At 40.8% G+C, this 18,622-nt stretch overlaps 1 protein-coding gene across 4 annotated transcripts in view; it reads left to right on the top strand.

Moving 5' to 3' along the window:
* Positions 1 to 454: 454 nt before the first annotated feature.
* The window catches only part of HTR2A (5-hydroxytryptamine receptor 2A), a 91,991-nt gene continuing 73,823 nt past the window's right edge, over positions 455 to 18,622 (top strand). For 2 of the 4 annotated variants that reach the window (XM_058437868.1, XM_032150849.2), the window contains exons 1-3: positions 711 to 834; positions 1,274 to 2,012; positions 4,919 to 5,119. In XM_058437868.1, the coding sequence (XP_058293851.1) occupies positions 1,601 to 2,012; positions 4,919 to 5,119 (613 nt within the window). In that variant the 5' untranslated portion in view covers positions 711 to 834; positions 1,274 to 1,600. Of the gene's footprint in view, positions 835 to 1,273; positions 2,013 to 4,918; positions 5,120 to 18,622 lie in introns of all 4 variants that reach the window. The other 2 variants (XM_032150850.2, XM_058437869.1) reach the window with 2 other exon arrangements.

Genomic DNA, 18,622 nt, shown 5'->3' with positions numbered 1-18,622 from the left:
CTGAAGAAAATAAGCCAGTTCAATGGTGTATCTATTAAATAAAAATAGCGCTAATAGTTTATCAGAGTTATCACCACAGATGTGCCTAGCCACCCTGAGCCCACGTGGCCAATGTCAGTAATTCCACTCTGGACACAAACACTGTTGGCTTTGGGTGGAAGTGCCGGACACTCACAGCACTCCGAGGACATACTGTTTTCTAGCCTTATTTATGTTCCCTCTTCACCCTTCAGCCTAAAAATTACCACAGTGCCACTTACCTACCTTAATGGGAATCTGCACAAAAGGCCATTTCTCCAGTTTCTCTCAAAAGCAAAGGAAAACTTCCCAATATTAATATGTAGCAAAAAGAGGGAGAAGAAAAAGCCTATTTGGTCCGCCCTCCTGGCTGTTGCTACCTTGCAGCTTATGACATACACACAGAGGGAGGTCTGACGAAATGAACGAGGCAGTCAGAGAGCTACTCCATTCCCGTGGAAACCAGGAGTCCCTTGGTGCAGACAGCTCTTCCTACTTTCCCATGCAGTTCTTTTGTGCGACTTTGAGGGGCTCGTGAATGATTTCTAAATGTGTGCCTGCTGAGGCGAGCCGCACAGGGAGGGAGGAACCCAGCCGAGCCGTGCCAGGGGAAGCCAACAGGATTCTAGCAGTGCGGGAGCTGGCTCAGCTCTTGTATGCAGTTTTTGAAGTCAGCAAAACAGAAACCAAATTACTATCATATTATGCTGGTGGAAGATCAAGAAGAGGGGACTCTACACCAGTTTAATTACTGTGAGAGATGCAGCGAGTCACAGAATAACAAATGTATCTCATGTGTGGACCCTGAAGAAAAATGTAAGTTCTCATGCTGCTATATTTTATTGCTGTGTAATTTTCTTTCCGGTTTGAAATCATGCTTGGCCAACATGTAATCATTTCAATGAGAATTTCTAGTGAGGAAAGTTGTCTGCTAATCTTTACTTAAGACTTTTTTGTTTTCCTTTTATTAGCTAAGCAACATTATAGGAGCTGAAATTTCTGACAGCAGCTGTGGCAATTCAGCCTAAGAATGGCTGAGAACTGTAACCCAAAGTACATCCAATTACTATGGGATTAACAGTGGATGTATTTTTAATTTGATTTCTTAATGTAGAATGTGTACATCCCCACTGTTTCTGATTGCATGCTATTTTAATAACACTGTGGCTAAACTAGTGCCATCGGCATAACCAGCAAAATGAGATATAGTTAAACAAGAGTCCCAGTAGTTATAAAACTTTTCTTCTTTGTCCAGGACGTTTGTCTCCCCGAATGCTCAAAAAAATCCTGCAACCTCTATGCTGAAAGTTCATTCTGCTTTTTTGTCCTCGCTTTGGTGAGAAAATAATAAAATCAAACAGTGGACTCTTCTAAAATTGTGAATGAAGAAAACTTAGAGCCACCACAGTTCAGTTCTTTAACTATCATTGTAATAATGGAAGACAAAAATCCAGCCCTGGGAGACCAGCATGTACACCAGCCTCAGTGTTACAGAGCGTGGGTACATCAAAGTGAATGGTGAGCAGAAGCTATAACCTGTTAATCCTTCCACACCTCATCTGCTACAAGTTCTGGCTTAGACATGGATATTCTTTGTGAAGAAAATACTTCTTTGAGCTCAACTATGAACTCCCTAATGCAATTAAATGATGACACCAGGCTCTACAGTAATGACTTTAACTCCAGAGAAGCTAACACTTCTGATGCATTTAACTGGACAGTCGACTCTGAAAATCGAACCAACCTTTCCTGTGAAGGGTGCCTCTCACCATCGTGTCTCTCCTTACTTCATCTCCAGGAAAAAAACTGGTCTGCTTTACTGACAGCCGTAGTGATTATTCTAACTATTGCTGGAAACATACTCGTCATCATGGCAGTGTCCCTAGAGAAAAAGCTGCAGAATGCCACCAACTATTTCCTGATGTCACTTGCCATAGCTGATATGCTGCTGGGTTTCCTTGTCATGCCCGTGTCCATGTTAACCATCCTCTATGGTGAGTGGCATTAGTTTCCCAGCTATATTCGCACTGGTAATAAAGAGCATGTGCATGCCATCAGCAGATGAGATGGGGCTCAGGGGGCAAACAAACTATAAATAGAAGGCTTTGTTTATGGACTAGAGCCTACTATGTTACTTATATTTTACTCTTAAAATGGGATTTCACATAAAAATCAGACAGTCTACGACCTGTGATCATTGGAGAGTTTTGTGCTTCAAAACATGTACATCCTGTGTAAAAATGATCATTGGAGAGTTTTGTGCTTTAAAACATGTACATTTAATGTAGAAATTTTTATAAATTACCCCATACAGTCATAAACCAGTAACGTACCCATCATTCTGAATCTACTTGATTTTTCCTTCTTTATATTCCCAACCAATATTCCAGCCTTCAGGACAGAACAGTTTTAATCTTTGTCACACAGTTTTCAGCACTTTTAATGGAGTGATAAAGCCTTCCCAATTACTTTGGAACATTTGCAGAGAGAACATTAGTGGTGCAATAGGTTTTATGTTAAAATATGCAGAGTCTCCATTAGAATAAATGAATTACTCCAGTTTTAATTGTTCCCTGCCCAGAGAAGCTAATTTGGAAATGTGCCTTTGAATTATATCCTCAACTCTTTAAAAATGCATATGCATAAACTCCTCCAGTCTGGTTTGGAGGAGGGTGGGAAACAAATGGGAAGGGATTAATCTTGCTTTCTTCTCAACAGAGTTTGAAACAGTCAAACCTCTCAGCAAGGGACCAGAATGTGATATTCTTTCCAAATTATGAGTAATACAGCCAGATACCTCCTTAAAGGAGAGAGAGACTATTGTGACTGCTGACACAGGCACAAGCAGCAGTCACTCAGAGCTTAGAGACAGGTTATGATAGCTATCTTTAAAGGGAAATTTTCTGGCCAAGTCTTAGGGGCTAAGATTAAAAAACATCAACCCAGCCCTAGAGAGTGTGAAGGAGGAAGGCGGTACGCAAGGGCGAGCAGGCGCCAGTTTCCACAAAGCTAGTAACTCTCATTGCAAGTCCAGCCTTCACTTGACCATTTAAATGCCACACCGGAATGATTTCATTAAATTTGCCCGTGCTTTCCCCGGTGTTGCGGGGAAGATTCTCGCTTCCCAAACCCCCTCCCCTAGGGGGCAAACTCCAGTGGGGGTAGGAGGAGTGACAGAGCAGGACCCAAAACAGAGGCTGGAGGGTGGGGTGACCCCTGGCGTCACCCGCTTGGGGAGCAAGGGCGCCCCCTGGCGGCCGCCGCTCTGAGCGCAGCCCGTTCCCTCCGGAGCCCCGCCCCTCCCTGGGCTGCTCCTGCCGCCTCCCCCAGCCCACAGGGCGTGGGGCATGGGGCTTCTCCCGCAAGGAAATGCCCCCTCCTTATCCCGCATCGGAAACACGGACTGAGGCCTGGGCCGCCTCCTTGCAGAGAAACCCCTCCGAGGGCCGACATCTGTTCCGAACGGACAGAGCGTGGCTTCCCCCATAAGGCGCTGCAAAGGAAAAGGCTTTCGTTTCAGCTCAAGCTCTTTGCAAATAATATAAGTGAATGGCTGTAAATTAGGCTTGTACCTACGCTCTTTACTTGTCTAAATCTCTTGTGGCACTTTGGTAGAGAGTGTACGTTTGCGTTGGAATTTGTTCGGCTTTGTGGGTCTGTAATAAGAAAAGTGGACTTAAAAATTTTCCTTCTCACATGCAGGCAGATCTAACTCCGCTGCTTATACTGTGATCAAAACTAATTAAGGTTTATATAACCTCTTGATCCCCCTCCAAAACACAAAACCAGGACACTTTGTTTATGTCCATAAGGCACACTCTAACCTTCCTCATATAGCAGGTGACCTGCAGTGTCTCTTACATTGGAATTGTCTAGGAAGCTTGGAAAAAGCTTTGCAAACGCTTCGACATTTGATGTCCACCTCAGCCCACCATCCAAAGATGATTGAATTGGGCTGGGTTTGGCATGGGCATCAGGACCTTCTCTAAAGCTCTCCAGCTGATTCTGATGTGCAGCCAGGGGTGAGAGCCACTACCCTAAAGCAGCTATTCACAAAGCGTGGTCCCTGGACCAGCAGCATCAGCATCACCCGGGAGCTTGCTAATTCAAATGCAAATCCTACAGCCTGCTCCAGACTAACTGCATAAGAACCTCTGGAGGGGGGTCCAGCAGTGCGTGTTTTAAGAGGTGTGGCAGAGTCTGATGCTCACTAAAGTTTGAGAAATGCCTCCCTAAAACAAAGCTCAGAGCAAGGACACCTTCCTTTATTTTTCTTCACCCTTGTCTTCAGCTCTCCCTACACATACCCCAAATTTGAGTTTGGCACCCAAAGCATTATTAGATCATTATTTTTCGTTTTTACAAACAGACATATTCAGTATCTGAATTTATAGTCATTTAGTCATTTGCACTAATGCAATTTATTGCCATCACTGTATGGGACTGGATGGTTATAATAATGACTAAGAGGTGAGACTAACCTTAGGGAAATACAATCCAGAGAAATATGTGAGTAAATGCTGACAGTACAGCGTGAGGTGCTCCAGAAGAGGAACCAGAACACAACCTTTGACATAAGCCATTAAAAAGAGAAATGTTTTGCCAGGTGTAAGGGGGAAGAAAGAGAACCCCCAAATAGAGACCATCCGAGTTTACCATGCCACACTCACATAACTCCAGACACTAGAAATTTTCAAACCCTGCATTCATCAGCCAGTGCTAGCTTATCATAGTTAAGTACAGTTGCCAGTGGGCTTCTTTTTCCAAATACTAAAAATATATTGTGTTGCCCTTTGCCACCACCTGTGCCCGTCCAGAGCTGGAAATTGTCATAGGGTAGGGATCCACATGCTCCAGGAGGCACAGGGTTGCTCACTGACACCAACCTTCTGCCTCACAGGGTACCGGTGGCCTCTGCCGAGCAAGCTTTGCGCAGTCTGGATTTACCTGGACGTGCTCTTCTCCACGGCCTCCATCATGCATCTCTGCGCCATCTCGCTGGACCGCTACGTCGCCATCCAGAATCCCATCCACCACAGCCGCTTCAACTCCAGAACTAAGGCATTTCTGAAAATCATTGCTGTTTGGACCATATCAGTAGGTAAGTGGGAACATATTTCAGAGCCTCATTTGAAACGACAGTTCGTGCTTTCTGAAAAGACTTGTTCCATTTTGTTGTACTGAAACCTGACATCCTCAATCTACTGTTTTCGGTGGTGCAAGATATGTTACAACATCGTAATTATCAGATTCGCTTCAGGAAAGAAAAATCTGTTTATGTCACTGGCTGACAACATGAATTTGTATTGCTTTGCACAGGCAAGACTATAAACAGTAGAGCCAAAAAAAATCAGAAATAACTGCTGTTTTCCCTATTTCTTACTTTCAAGTCCGCGACTCTAATTCTTGGGTTTCCCAAAGACCTCAACTTTTATAATCACTAGACTTATGGTCAGTGTAAGGATGCAGACCACTTAGCTAGAGAACATAAAGCCTCTGGGCTCTAGAGAAAGGTCCCAAGTGCTGTAGCTTGGAGGGAAAAGGTGGGCCAGAGGAAAGTGCCAGGATTTGCTTTGGGGCAAGGCTGCTTTTCAGTCCCCCCCAGTGTCCCTATTGACCTTCCTCCTTTTATGATACCACACAGCAAAGGATTTCAACTCGCTTCTGTTAGGTTGATTACATACATTCATCTCTCTCCAGTATTGATCCTCTGTCACACACCTAATAGTCAGAAAAGCCCAGGTAATGGAAGCTAAAGGGGCGGGTCTCAGGCAGTGGGGTGAACTGTACCCTGTCAACCTCAGCAGCTTGGCTGGTAACCAAAGATTCTCTGACCTTCATTTTAAAATCCAAAAGCTTAGCAGGCAGGAGTGTTGCACCTGCTTATGGCCACGCCAGTGCCAGCATCCGCTAATATGAGAGACTATGAGTTTCCACTGCTTGAAATCAAGGGCTTGAGTGAGCTTATCCACAGCATTGGAATAATAGTACCAATAATAAGAGCCAACACAACAATACAATATCTTGTGTATTTTAGTTCCCATTGTTTTCTTTGCTGCTAGCAATGGGAACTATTATGCAATTTGAAGAGTAAGTAGCTCCGTCTTATAGATGAGGAAAAACTGGGATTCAAAAAGCAAAATGAGCTGTGCAAAGCCCCACAGCCAGTAAGTAGCACAGTGAGGATTTTGTTGAATTCTGATGGGAGCATCTGATGGAAACACTAATAAATCAGGCTTATATCACTTTCAAATGTTTAAAAAGTCTTACCTACTTTCTATTTTAAATTTCCCATTACCATTTGAGATAGAAGATTCTATGGTGCTTATTTGATAAATGAGGGAACCAGAGTACAGAAGTATTGTGGCTTACTGGATCATATCTCCAACTTGCAGCAGGACTAGGACTCTAAACTTCCAGCACCATGCCCTGTTCTTTCTGTACCTTCCTTAGGAAACTGTTTTTGCTCCTAGAAAATGCTTATAGTTTCTGGGACTGTGCAAGTTGGACTCATTCTACTAAGAGCAAGAAAGTGAAGGGCCAGTAACCACTCAATCCCAATTACACATAAAATGCCCCTGGGAACATTCTGATTTAATTGCCTAGGGTGAGGCCAGGTGATTCTAAGGGGCAGTCAGAGTTGAAGACCACTGAGACAGGTTTTCAGGGTGGTCAGTGTGATAAGTAGGAGAATCAAGAATAATGCAGAGGGAGCAAATGAAGCTATTTATTTTTACCCTGATACACTGTCCATAGTTTTACCCCAATATACTGTGCCATTGGTGAGACAAATGCTGGGAAGGTCAACCATCTTTTCCTCAGCCACACTGACTCCCCCATCTCATTCAAGCTTCATGATAACACCAGTAGCAAGGTAACAGTTTCTGAGCACTGAGTACAGACCCAGTAGTATACAAAGCCCCTTAAAGAAAATCAGCTGCAGAGAACTCAGTTGCACAGGATGATATCACTTATAATCGGAAGTCAGTATGGGTCAATCTGAGTCCAAAGCCCATGCTCTTTCCAGTGCCCAAAAGATAGCCAGAAAGAGCCAGGGGCAGACTATCACCACAGGAGGCAGGCAGGCTGGAACGGTTGTGGTGGTGCTGGGCAGGGATCATTCGTCCACCCACTTGGCCAGTCTTTTTGAGATGGCGTTTCACTCTTGTTACCCAGGCTGGAGTGCAATGGCACTATCTCGGCTCACCGCAACCTCCACCTCCCAGGTTCAAGCGATTCTCCTGCCTCAGCCTCCTGAGTAGCTGGGATTACAGGCATGTGCCACCACGCCCAGCTAATTTTGCATTTTTAGCAGGGACAAGGTTTCTCCATGTTGGTCAGGCTAGTCTCGAACTCCCGACCTCAGGTGATTCACCCACCTTGGCCTCCTGAAGTGCTGGGATTACAGGCATGAGCCACTGCACCCACATTTGACCAGTCTTGTAATGTGCATCTACTATGTGCTTGGCACTGTATAGACCAAGATGAAAAAGATATGCATTCAAAGATCTCTCACAGTAAGGTAGGAGAAGACAAGGAAACAAAAGAATAAAAAAAGTTACATAGAATCTATACTAGAAGTCTGAGGTGTGTGCCCTGAGGAGGGGGCAAGTGGAAAATGTAAAAAGGAAAAAGGCAGATCTAATGAAGGACCTACAGAGACTCAGCACAAATATTCTCTTGAGTTTTCTTCTAGTGTTTCTGTTTTGATTATTTTGCTTTGGGTTTAGTTTTTTGTTTGCTTTGTGTGTGGTTTCTTTTAATTTAGATCCTTAGTCTAGCTGGAATTTTAAAATATGATCTAACTTGTTTTCTTCTACTAGTGACTAAAGTTTTTTTTAGACTCAATTGATATTTTCTCTTCAAGCTATTGATATGTTCACTCTCTTGATAAATTTCTAAATATAATACTGTCTTGCATTCCTGGAATATTGAGTTTGGATGACAAAGTTGGTTGGTTTATGATTCTTACAAGTTTTCTTTTTCTAGCTTTATTAAATGATAGAGAAGTTTCCACTTTCCCTAAGTCTTGAAGTCTTTAAGTAGAAATTATATGTTTTTGAGAGGTTATGTAGAATTTGGTTCCAAATCTCTCTCATCCTGGCTCCTTTTTAAATAGTATTTTAAGTTACATTTCTAATTTATATAGTTATTGCATTTACATTTTCTATACCTTCTTGGGTTATTAGCTGCATACAAATTTTAACTTTTACATTGATTCTTTTATCATTAAATGTCCCACTTTATATCTAGTAATGCTTCTCGACTTAAAATCTATTTGATCTTAGTATAGCTATGTTAATTTTCTTTTGATTATCATTTTTGGATATATCTTATTTCATCCTATTACTTTCAAACCTTTTGTGACTTTAAAGTGTTAGCCTGTAAGCACCATATAAAGTTTTGTTTTTAACCCAATCTTTGTCTTTTAGTTGGAGTTTTTAGTCCTTTTACATATAATGTTAACTCATATTTGTGTTTAAATCTGTTCTCTTACAATTTGCTTTCTATTTTCCTATTTGTTCTATATTCTAGTTTCTTTTCATTCTTACCTTCTTTTGGACTAATCAAGAATTTTTAATTCCTCATTCCCCTTTATGAGCTTGTTATCCACTGTTTTAAATTACTTCAATGATTACAACATTCCTTATTGACCTTAGAGTCTAAAACAAATTATTACTTATAACACTTCTTGGATAGTGCAAAAACTTTAGAACCTTTTAACTCCATCTATCCCTGTTGTCTTTTGGGTTTTTCCCTATTTACTAAATGTCTTTTTTAAACCTATAAGACATCATTATAGCCATTCTATTCACTATTTCTCACATATTAACCCCTGTTGCTGTTTATTGCTTTCTTCATTTTCGTGATTTTGCCTGGGTTCCTCATTCCTGAAGATTTCCTCTAGAATATCATGTTGTTTTTTCTGTTTTTCTTATCCTAGGCATCTTTATTTTGCTTTCATCTCAAACACATTTTTGCTCGGTATAGAATTCTAGGTTGATAGTCATCTTTTTTTTTTTCAGCACTTCATGAGTGGCAAATCCAACATTTCAGGCTTTTATTTTTTGTTTGTAAGAATCCAACTGTCAGTCTTATTGTTATTCCTTCAGAAACATCACCTTGTGCCACGCTCTGCTGCTTCAGAATGTTTTGTCTCTATTTTAGCAACTTTACCATGATGTACTTAGTTGTGAATTAGTTTTTTTTTTATTATTATTATACTTTAAGTTTTAGGGTACATGTGCACAATGTGCAGGTTTGTTACATATGTATCCATGTGCCATGTTGGTGTGCTGCACCCATCAAGAGTTTCCTCAGAGTGGCCAAAGTCACAAGTTTAAGAATCAATACATACACCATGCAGGATAAAAACAAAAACTATTGACGAGTTAATAGTTTTTGTTTTTATCCTGCATGGTGTATGTATTGATTCTTAAACTTGTGACTTTGGCCACTCTGAGAAAACTCTTGGCCATCATCTTTTCAAATATTGCTTCTGCCCCATTCTCTCTCTTCCTTATGTCTGGGACTCCAATTTCATGTATGCTAAACCTTTTACCCAAGCTCTTTATAACTCAAGCACTTCTACACCTCTACATTTTCTCTTTTTTTTTTTTTTTTTTTGCTTTTTTCTTCATCTTTTAAGTTCAGGGGTACATGTGCAGGATGTGCAGGTTTGTTACATGGGTAAACGCGTGCCATGGTGATTTGCTGCACAGATCATCCCATTACCCAGGTATTAAGCCTAGCATCCATTAGCTATTCTTCCTGATGCTGTCCCTCCCACCTCCCCCCACCAACAGGCTCCAGTGTGTGTTGATCCCTGCCATGTGTCCATGTGTTCTCACGATTCAGCTCCCATATATTAGTGAGAACATGCAGTGTTAAACACTTCTACATTTTGTACATTTTTCTCCTCTTATTTCTTTAGATAGCTTTACTGATTTTTCTTCTGTTACTAGTCCTCTCATCAGCTACTTCTTATCTGCCTAAGACCCATCTCTTGTTTTCTTAATTTTAATTCCTACACTTTTAGTTCTAGATTTTTTCATTTAATTCTTTATAGATTCCAGGTTTTTAGAATAATTCTCCATGTTTTCATCTATTTTCTTAAATATTAATCACAGGTTATCTGGATCTCTCTTTTCTGGGTTGTGGGATTACCTAGGGATTTCTCTTTTCTGAATTGTGGGGTTTTTTTTTTCTCTTCATTCTGTTGGTATGTCTGTTAATTTTTTTAATTGAGTACTGTGTATGCCTGGTAATTTTTTTTTTTTTTTTTTGAGACGGAGTCTCACTCTGTCACCCAGGCTGGATTGCAGTGGCACAATCTCGGCTCACTGCAAGCTCCACCTCCTGGGTTCATGCCATTCTCCTGCCTCAGCCTCCCAAGTAGCTGGGACTACAGGTGCCCATCACCACGCCCAGCTAATTTTTTTTTGTATTTTTAGTAGAGACGGGGTTTCACCATGTTAGCCAGGATGGTCTCGATCTACTAACCTCATGATCCACCCACCTTGGGCTCCCAAAGTGCTGGGATTACAGGCGTGAGCCACCGCGCCCAGCCGCCTGGTTATTCTTTTTAATTGAATACTGGACACTGGAACAAAATGTTTGGGTGCTTTGTTGATACTATCTTTCTCCAGAGTGGAGTCTTTTAGCATTAACAGCAGTTAAAGTAAGCACAGTTCCCCTTAATCCAATAAGGGATTGAGTTTATTTAAGGCAAGGTTCTTAAAGCCAGTCTATTTCCAGTTTGCCTTTAAACCTAGGATGTATTTTTTCATGATCCCAGATGAGAGCATCCCATTTCAAATCATCATTTTATTTCTATTAATATGTCTAAAATAAATAATCTCATTAAGTTATTTCCTCATTACCCTGAGTCCCAATTCACAAGTTTTCCAATAATTTCTAAATAACCTAGTGGCAGAGTAGATCTTTTAAAAGCAAGTCAAAAAATGCAGATGCCATAAACAAAAATATAACATAAACAGTTATATAAGTTTGATATGGCTAAAATCAGTGTAAGCAAAGTTAAACGAAAAATATTTGCAATGTATATGATTGGCAGACCAAGGGTTAATAACCTTAAGATACAAATAGCAACATATTTAAAAAGAGGAAAAGGAAACAACCTAACAGAGAGAGAATAAGCTAACTGAAATTTCAGGCAATTCACGGAAACATAACTTGAAATGGACAATAAAACTTACTTAACATGTTTAGCCTCTTTAACAGTCATGGCAATATAATCTAAAACAATGCAGTAATGTTTTTCACTTACCCAATTGGCAAAATGAAGTTAGTGAAAACAGCCAGTGCTGCCCTGAATATGGCACCACATACACTCTCTCAAAACCCTGCTTGTGGAAATGTGAATTACTTGTTCTTGGACAATCTAGCAAAAGCTATTAAAACTTGACGTACCAATTCCACTTGAGAGAATCTATTCTATAGAAAAACAAAAGCACATGTAATGATCTTTAATGCAGCAATTTCTTCAGAATGGAAGAAATGGAAAGGTTGGATTATGTTTAGATATGTCACTTTTCTCTAAATTGCAGAATATTTTGAAGATCTTAAAAATATTAAGTTGAGACTACAGCTGTTTCCATTTATCCAGTTTCCCTTCCCATGGTTTTATTTACCAAGTTAACCACAGTCTGAAATTGTTAAATGGAAAATTCAAGAAATAGACAATTTGAAAGTTTTAAATTGCCCTCCATACCAAGTAGAGTGATAAAATCTCCCGCCATCCCGTGTATTACCCAGAATGTGAATTATCCCTTTGTCCAGCATATCCACACTGCAGATGCTATCCACCTGTAAGTCAGTTGGTAGCCATCTAGGTCATCCGATCAACTGCCATGGCATCATAGTGCTTGTAGTCCAGTCATCTTTATTTTACTCAATCATTTACTAATACTTTAATTCTTACTGCTGCTAATCTCTTACTGTGCTTTATTTATAAATTAACTTTTATCACAGGCACGCATATACAGGAAAAAAACAGTCTATATAAAGTTTAGTATCCTTGGTTTCAGGCATCTACTGGGGGTCTTGGAAGGTATGGCCTTCAGATAAGGGGGGACCACTGTATTTGATATTTAAGTAAAGGAATGTTCATAATGTTAAATGCAAGAAGCAAGTTTTGGGGTGGTATGCATGGTGTGAGCTCATTCTGGTAAACTAATGATAATATAGTGATAATATGTGGGGATATATATATATATGTATACATACACAAATACACACACAAGTGCTAAGAATCTGTCAAAAGACTTCACACTTATCAAGACGATTAAATTAGAAAGAATGGCAGGATTGTCAGCTTTTTCCTTAAGCATTTCTATATAGTTTTGTCACAGTTTTGTTTTGTTTTGTTTTTTCTTGAGACAGAGTCTTGCTCTGTTGCCCAGGCTGGAGTACAGTGGCACAATCATGGCTCACTGCAAGCTCCGCCTCCCAGGTTCATGCCATTCTCCTGGCTCAGCCTCCTGAGTATCTGGGACTACAGGTGTGCACCATCACTCCCAGCTAATTTTTTGTATCTTTAGTAGAGATGGGTTTTCACCATGTTAGCCAGGATGGTCTCAACCTCCTGACCTCCTGATCCGCCCACCTCGGATTTGTTTAGATATGTCACTTTTCTCTAAATTGCAGAATATTTTGAAAATCTTAAAAATATTAAGTTGAGACTACAGTTGTTTCCATTTATCCACAGTTTCCCTTTCCATTGTTTTATGTATCCAGTTAACCACAGTCAGAAATTGTTAAATGGAAAATTCAAGAAGTAGACAATCTGAAAGTTTTAAATTGCCCTCCATACCAAGTAGAGGCCTTAGCCTCCCAAAGTGCTGGGATTACAGGCATGAGCCACTGCACCCGGCCTGTCACAAATATTTTTATTCCAAAGTGTTTCAGATGATCCAGAATGCAGCTGTTATAACTGCATCAGGGGTCAAAGACAGCTTCTTGGATGAGGCGGCCAACTTTCAAAGTTAGCAAGGATCTGACACATTTTCACCTCGGTAACCACATCATAGATTAGTCAAGTTTTCCTGCACTCAGTACTCCTGAAATGTACTGCTGCTTTTCCCTTGCTCACCATTATCAGTGTGGTCACTTCACTGCTTGCCAAGGATTCCATCTAATTCTGAGGAAAAGGAACATAATTGCAAATCAATTGTGTTTTCTGTGTGGGAGCTTCTGAGTAAAGCAGCAATGACAGGAGATTGAAGCATTGGATTAAGAATAATCCTGCAGGGTGGGCAGAGAGTGATCCTAGTGTTCTCTATGGATTTCATTTTCCCTTTATAAACCTGCTTCCCATGATCAGCAGTAACTGTGACTTCACTGCAACGTATAAAATGAGCAAACCCTTTCCTCAGGATGGTTTCTTTTCTCATGGACCCTTCATGATGTATTCTGTTTCCATATGCCAATGCCATAAGAAGAGAAAATAGAAGCTACTTTATTTCCTGTCTTTAGCAAAGATATATCTCAGAAAAGGTGAAAATGACTATTTTCACACTGTCGCATTCTGACAGGCAACCAAAGATACCACTTTAAATTCCTTTTCCAGACGTTATTTCATTTCAGAAATATATTTGCAGTTTATGGGGTAATTTTGAAGTACCGTCAGTCTAAATAGATTTTTTTCCCTCAAGGATAAACATGATCATGTATTTTCTGCATTATTATTTTTGTAATGGGAGGAAAGGCAAGCTGTGTTACATTTATTTGGGGCCATTCCCCTCAAGCTGTCACACCTTACATAGAATCTTAACCTGAAGGCTGAGGTCACTGGACCTAACCTTTTGCCTTCACGTAGCTCAAATACCTACCTTCCTAGACAGTGCAGATGTTTCAGGAAGCTTTGAAGGACAGTGAAAATGATAAGATCTCATTGTAGTTTTGTGTCGATTTAGTATATGGGGATTTTAGCATAGTTTCATGTTATGTTTTTGTTTTCTATGATTGGCTGTCCATGGTTTTTACTGTGGGACTTGGTGAATGTAAGCAAAATGTCTGGAGCCACACTATCTGGGTTTGAATACTGGCTCTGTCCCTTCTAAGCTGTGTGACCTTGGGCAAGTTACTTCATCTGTGTCTCAGGTTCCTGGTGATAAAATGGAGATGGTAACAGTACCTATATTATGGTTTCTGTTTGCATGATGGATCTCTCTTGGAATCTATTTCATATGCTAATTAGCCATGTGAGAAAAGAAAATAGATGCTAATTTATTTTCTGTCTTTATGAGGTTACTTTAAAGATTGGGTAAATGTAATGTTTGTCATATAAGTGTTAAGTTTTCAACGTAATTTGAACTCTTGTCTTGGCTTTTTCCTAATTGGTAAATTAGGGGATTAAGCTCTTTGTGTTATCACAGCTTACCTGTATATTCCCAGTTTGTTACTTGTCACTTGACATTACTTGTTTTTTTCCACATGGATTTATGGAGTCTCATTTATTAATGTTCCTTTCTCTTACGGCTTCTGAATTTTGAATCATTACTACAAAAGTCTTTTCCACTACAAAGTGAAATGTTTTCTCCCATTACTTTTATGGTTTTGTTTTATAAATTTCAGTCTTGAGCCATTTAGAAATTAACCTGTGATCTAATTTTATCTTTTTCTGCATGGCCACCTATTGTCCCAGCATCATTTGTTTCCCCATTGATTTCATATACCACCTTTGTCATCTACTGCATTCCATGTGTATTTAGGAGTTTATTGACTTACTACTGATCTGTCTACTCATTCACCAGAGCATACTTTTAATTAAGGATTTTTTTTTATTGTCTCTGATTTAGTACTTTCTCATTTTTTTTATCTTCCCTGATCATTTTCATTTGCCTGTGAGTTTCAAAACTCAGCATTTAATTTCCCAAAAACTACTATACTTGGAATTGCATGTAACTTTATATATCCACTTTCTAGACCTTTTGGCTGGCATACTTTTTGCACTTTTTTTGGTCTTATTTTTTATTTCTTTTTTTATGAGCAACCTCAAATTCTATATGGAATGAAGTGAATGTATATAAGCAAATGTAACTACATAAAATCTAAGCACTTAGGTTGAAAAAATAGCATGCTCATTTAGGTCCAAGAGGAATGACAGCAAAATATATTTTCCTATGATGCCTTATCTTCTGGAAAAAAAATGCTTGAAAAAATAAATCAACTGAGTAAACCAGACTCAAAACCAGATGGTGTTCTGTCAGCCTTTACACTGGAGGACATTCCCAGCCCCACAGCCTGAAACAAACTATCTGAGGAATCCACTTGAGATGGTCTCTCCTGGGACCCTCCAGGTTTATGTCCAACTCCTTTATATGGCTATTAGTCAGCCTAAGAAGTACATGTCAGAGACTATTCAGGCAACCAGGACAGAAAGGGCTTTGGGTTACCTGTCCTCACCTCCACTTCTGGGAGATCATATGGTAAGTTAGCATCTACCAGAATACAAACGGAAACTTGAATTAGTTCAAGTCTCCTTTTGTTTCTCTATCTTTTCACTTTCTCTCCTAGGGGGAAGAAGTGAAATTGCCTCCATTTGTTGTACCTTTATTTTTGCCCCTGCCATGCTTCATTTCCCTCCCCACAGGTCCAGAGAGGGACCCAGGCACTGCCCCAGCCTGCAGCTGAGTGGCTTGGCATCCAGGAACAGAGATGTTCACAGCCATGTTGAGAGAAAGTGCTGCTGTCTCTGGAGTATGGCAGTGCTGGAGAGCTGTCAAGTGTCAAGTGGGCATCTATGCTTGTCACTACCCTGAAACAAAGGATCCGCAGGGCCACCACTTGGCCCACCCCTTCTCTTGTCCCTGAGTGCAGTGACCCTTCCCTTCCTCTGCCCACAGATGTAAGAGAATTTAGGGACATCTCCTTGGCTGGCCAGTTGTCTCATACTTAGAAGCACAATATGGTAAAATATCACAAAAACCTCTGCTCTTGAAAGAAATGTCCTTGGTTGTCCTTCAGGACATTAACCCGTGGATAAGAAGTCATTTAATGACCCAGGCAGCTGAGAGCCAGCCAGAGTGGCAGCTGACTTCTTTCTGCATGGCAGACTTCAGCCTCAGCTTTGGGAAAACATGCTCAATAAAACAGCACTTAGCACAGCATAGACGCTCCATGGCCACTGGAAACTGGTGAGAATAATTAAGAAACGATCAGGTCATAAGAAAGAAGCGCCTTTTTTTCTTTTTTGAGACAGAGTCTCACTCTGTCACCCAGGCTGGAGTGCAGTGGCACCATCTTGGCCCACCACAACCTCTGCCTCCCAGGATCAAGTGATTCTCCTGCCTCAGCCTCCTGAGTAGCTGGGATTACAGGCGCCTGCCACCACACCCAGCTAATTTTTCTATTTTTACTGGAGACGGGGTTTCACCATGTTAGTCAGGCTAGTCTCAATCTCCTGACCTCAGGAGATCCTCCCGCCTCGGCCTCCCAAAGTGCAGGGATTATAGGCGTGAGCCACCATGCCCGGCCAGAAGTGCTTTATTTTTTGTTAGTGGGTTGATTTGGCCTGGCTTATGGACTACGAATTTCTTTATTCTTTTGCTAAATATTCTTTCTAAGAGGAAGAGAAGGGACAGGGGACTTGTGTTGCTTCTGGCTATTTAAAGCAGAGGAATAATATCTGCATGCTGCCCCTTCATGCCCACCCCCTGCCCTTGGGCTGCGTCAGGAGCCTGTATGCTCTTGAGGCTTCCACTCTCTCCAGATCAGTCTTTTCTGGGCTAAAAGATAGGAATCATCACCATGCGAGGAGCTAAGGTGGATCCTCTGATCAGTTTATTGTCACCAGCATCCTCTGTGTGCTAGTATCCTATTCCTTCATTGGCCTAACCAAAACCCAACCTGGATGGCTGTGACAAACCAGCCTTTACTGTTGCCACACTCAAGTAACTCAGACCTGCTGGAGAAAGTTCTACTCTGTGAATTGGGCACACCACCTATCTGTGGTTTTCAACCTCAGCTAGATCCTCTTGTTGATTGCTATCAGTCCTTTAATTTGTTCTTGGATTTTTTTTCTTTTTGATACAGGGTCTCACTCTGTCACCTAGGCTGGAGTGCAGGGGTGTGATAATGGCTCACTGCAGCCTCAGCCTCCCATGCTCAAGCGATCCTCCCACCTCAGCCTTCCGAGTAGCTGAGAATATAGGTGCATGTCACCACACCTGGCTAATTTTTGTATTTTTTGTAGAGATGGGCTTTCAATGTGTTGCCCAGGCTGATCTTGAACTCCTGGCTCAAACAATCTTCCCACTTCAGCCTCTCAAAGTGCTGAGATAACAGGCATGAGCCACTGTGCCAGGTAGTGGATTTTTTCAGATTTTTCTATTTAGGTTCTTTTTACAGCCTTTGATTGCCACTGTCTAAGGCAGATAACCATGTCCCATTCTTCCCCAAGAAAAGACCATCATGCACAATTGCTTTTTTCTACTCCCATCTTCCAATTGTACCCCTGATCTTCTGTACTTCCTGTCTCTACCTCCTGTTCTTCCCAAGAATTTGATTTCTCTCCATCTCTCTCCAACTTATGTTAATTTCCGCAAGATTTTACCCTTGCTTTTTCTATTTTGTCACCTTTCATTCATGTCTCAAAACAACATTGGCTGCAGCCTCCTTCTCTTTTATTGTTCTTGTCAAGGTCACCAAGCCCTTCTGCATTTCCAATTGAATCCAAAAGACTATTTCTATTTCAACAATTTATTCAGGTAATACACAAATACATTCTCAACACGAAAGAATTAAACAGCTCAGGACTATAGAGAATACAAAGTGAAGTTATCCTTCATCCCTCTCTGCCTCTCTGGATCAGCACCTACAGCTCTTGCGTTAACCTTGAACTGTGCTGTTCCTCACCAATACAGAGCATAGGCAGGAGAGGAGCACTGCCAAGCAAAGCTCCCTCAGATTTCAGCCCTTGGAGAATGCCCCTTAATTCCCATCCATGTGTATATCCTTTGATCCTGCATTTCACGCAGTTTCCTCAAAACCCTGCTGACATTTGCTGCAGTTTCTTGTATTTGTTTTTGTCCTTTCTTCAAGTTCTGTTTCCCTCTAAACCAGATCCCATCTGCTGTTTTCCAGAAATTCTTCCATCATTTAAAAAATACTAATAAAATGACATTTTCTTTTCAGGAATTCTGATTTTTTCTTCTAATTCTTTTGTATCATTAAATAGAATTTTAGGGGTGAGGCAGTATAAACTTGTGCTCAGATACTATCTTGATCCACAAAAACAGAATCATATGTGTATATAGACATATATGCACACACTCATCTACTGTTACTCTTTAATGCAATTTTTTGATTCTGTGGATTGATGTCTTCACATCTGTCCTCTTCCTTAGCTCCTTCCCCCTCCCTAGATCTTCTTCCTCTGTGGCTTTTGCAGACTCCTTTTCTCTTCTTCCTTAAATGGTAATATCCTCCAGAGACCCATTTGCTACCTTCTGATTTTTTATTTTTGCTTCTGCTGGGTCTTTTTCTTTTAGTGGGTTCAGCTATTAGAACACTGACAAACTGCTTAATAATCCACATCCTCTCATGAAGTGCTCCCCAGGGCTTCAACCCCCGGCATCCA

The sequence above is a fragment of the Hylobates moloch genome, unplaced genomic scaffold (genome assembly GCF_009828535.3).
Source record: "Hylobates moloch isolate HMO894 unplaced genomic scaffold, HMol_V3 SCAFFOLD_4, whole genome shotgun sequence".
NCBI lineage: Eukaryota > Metazoa > Chordata > Mammalia > Primates > Hylobatidae > Hylobates > Hylobates moloch.
Note: the sequence above shows the minus strand (reverse complement) of the source record. Positions and strands in the feature narration are given on the sequence as shown.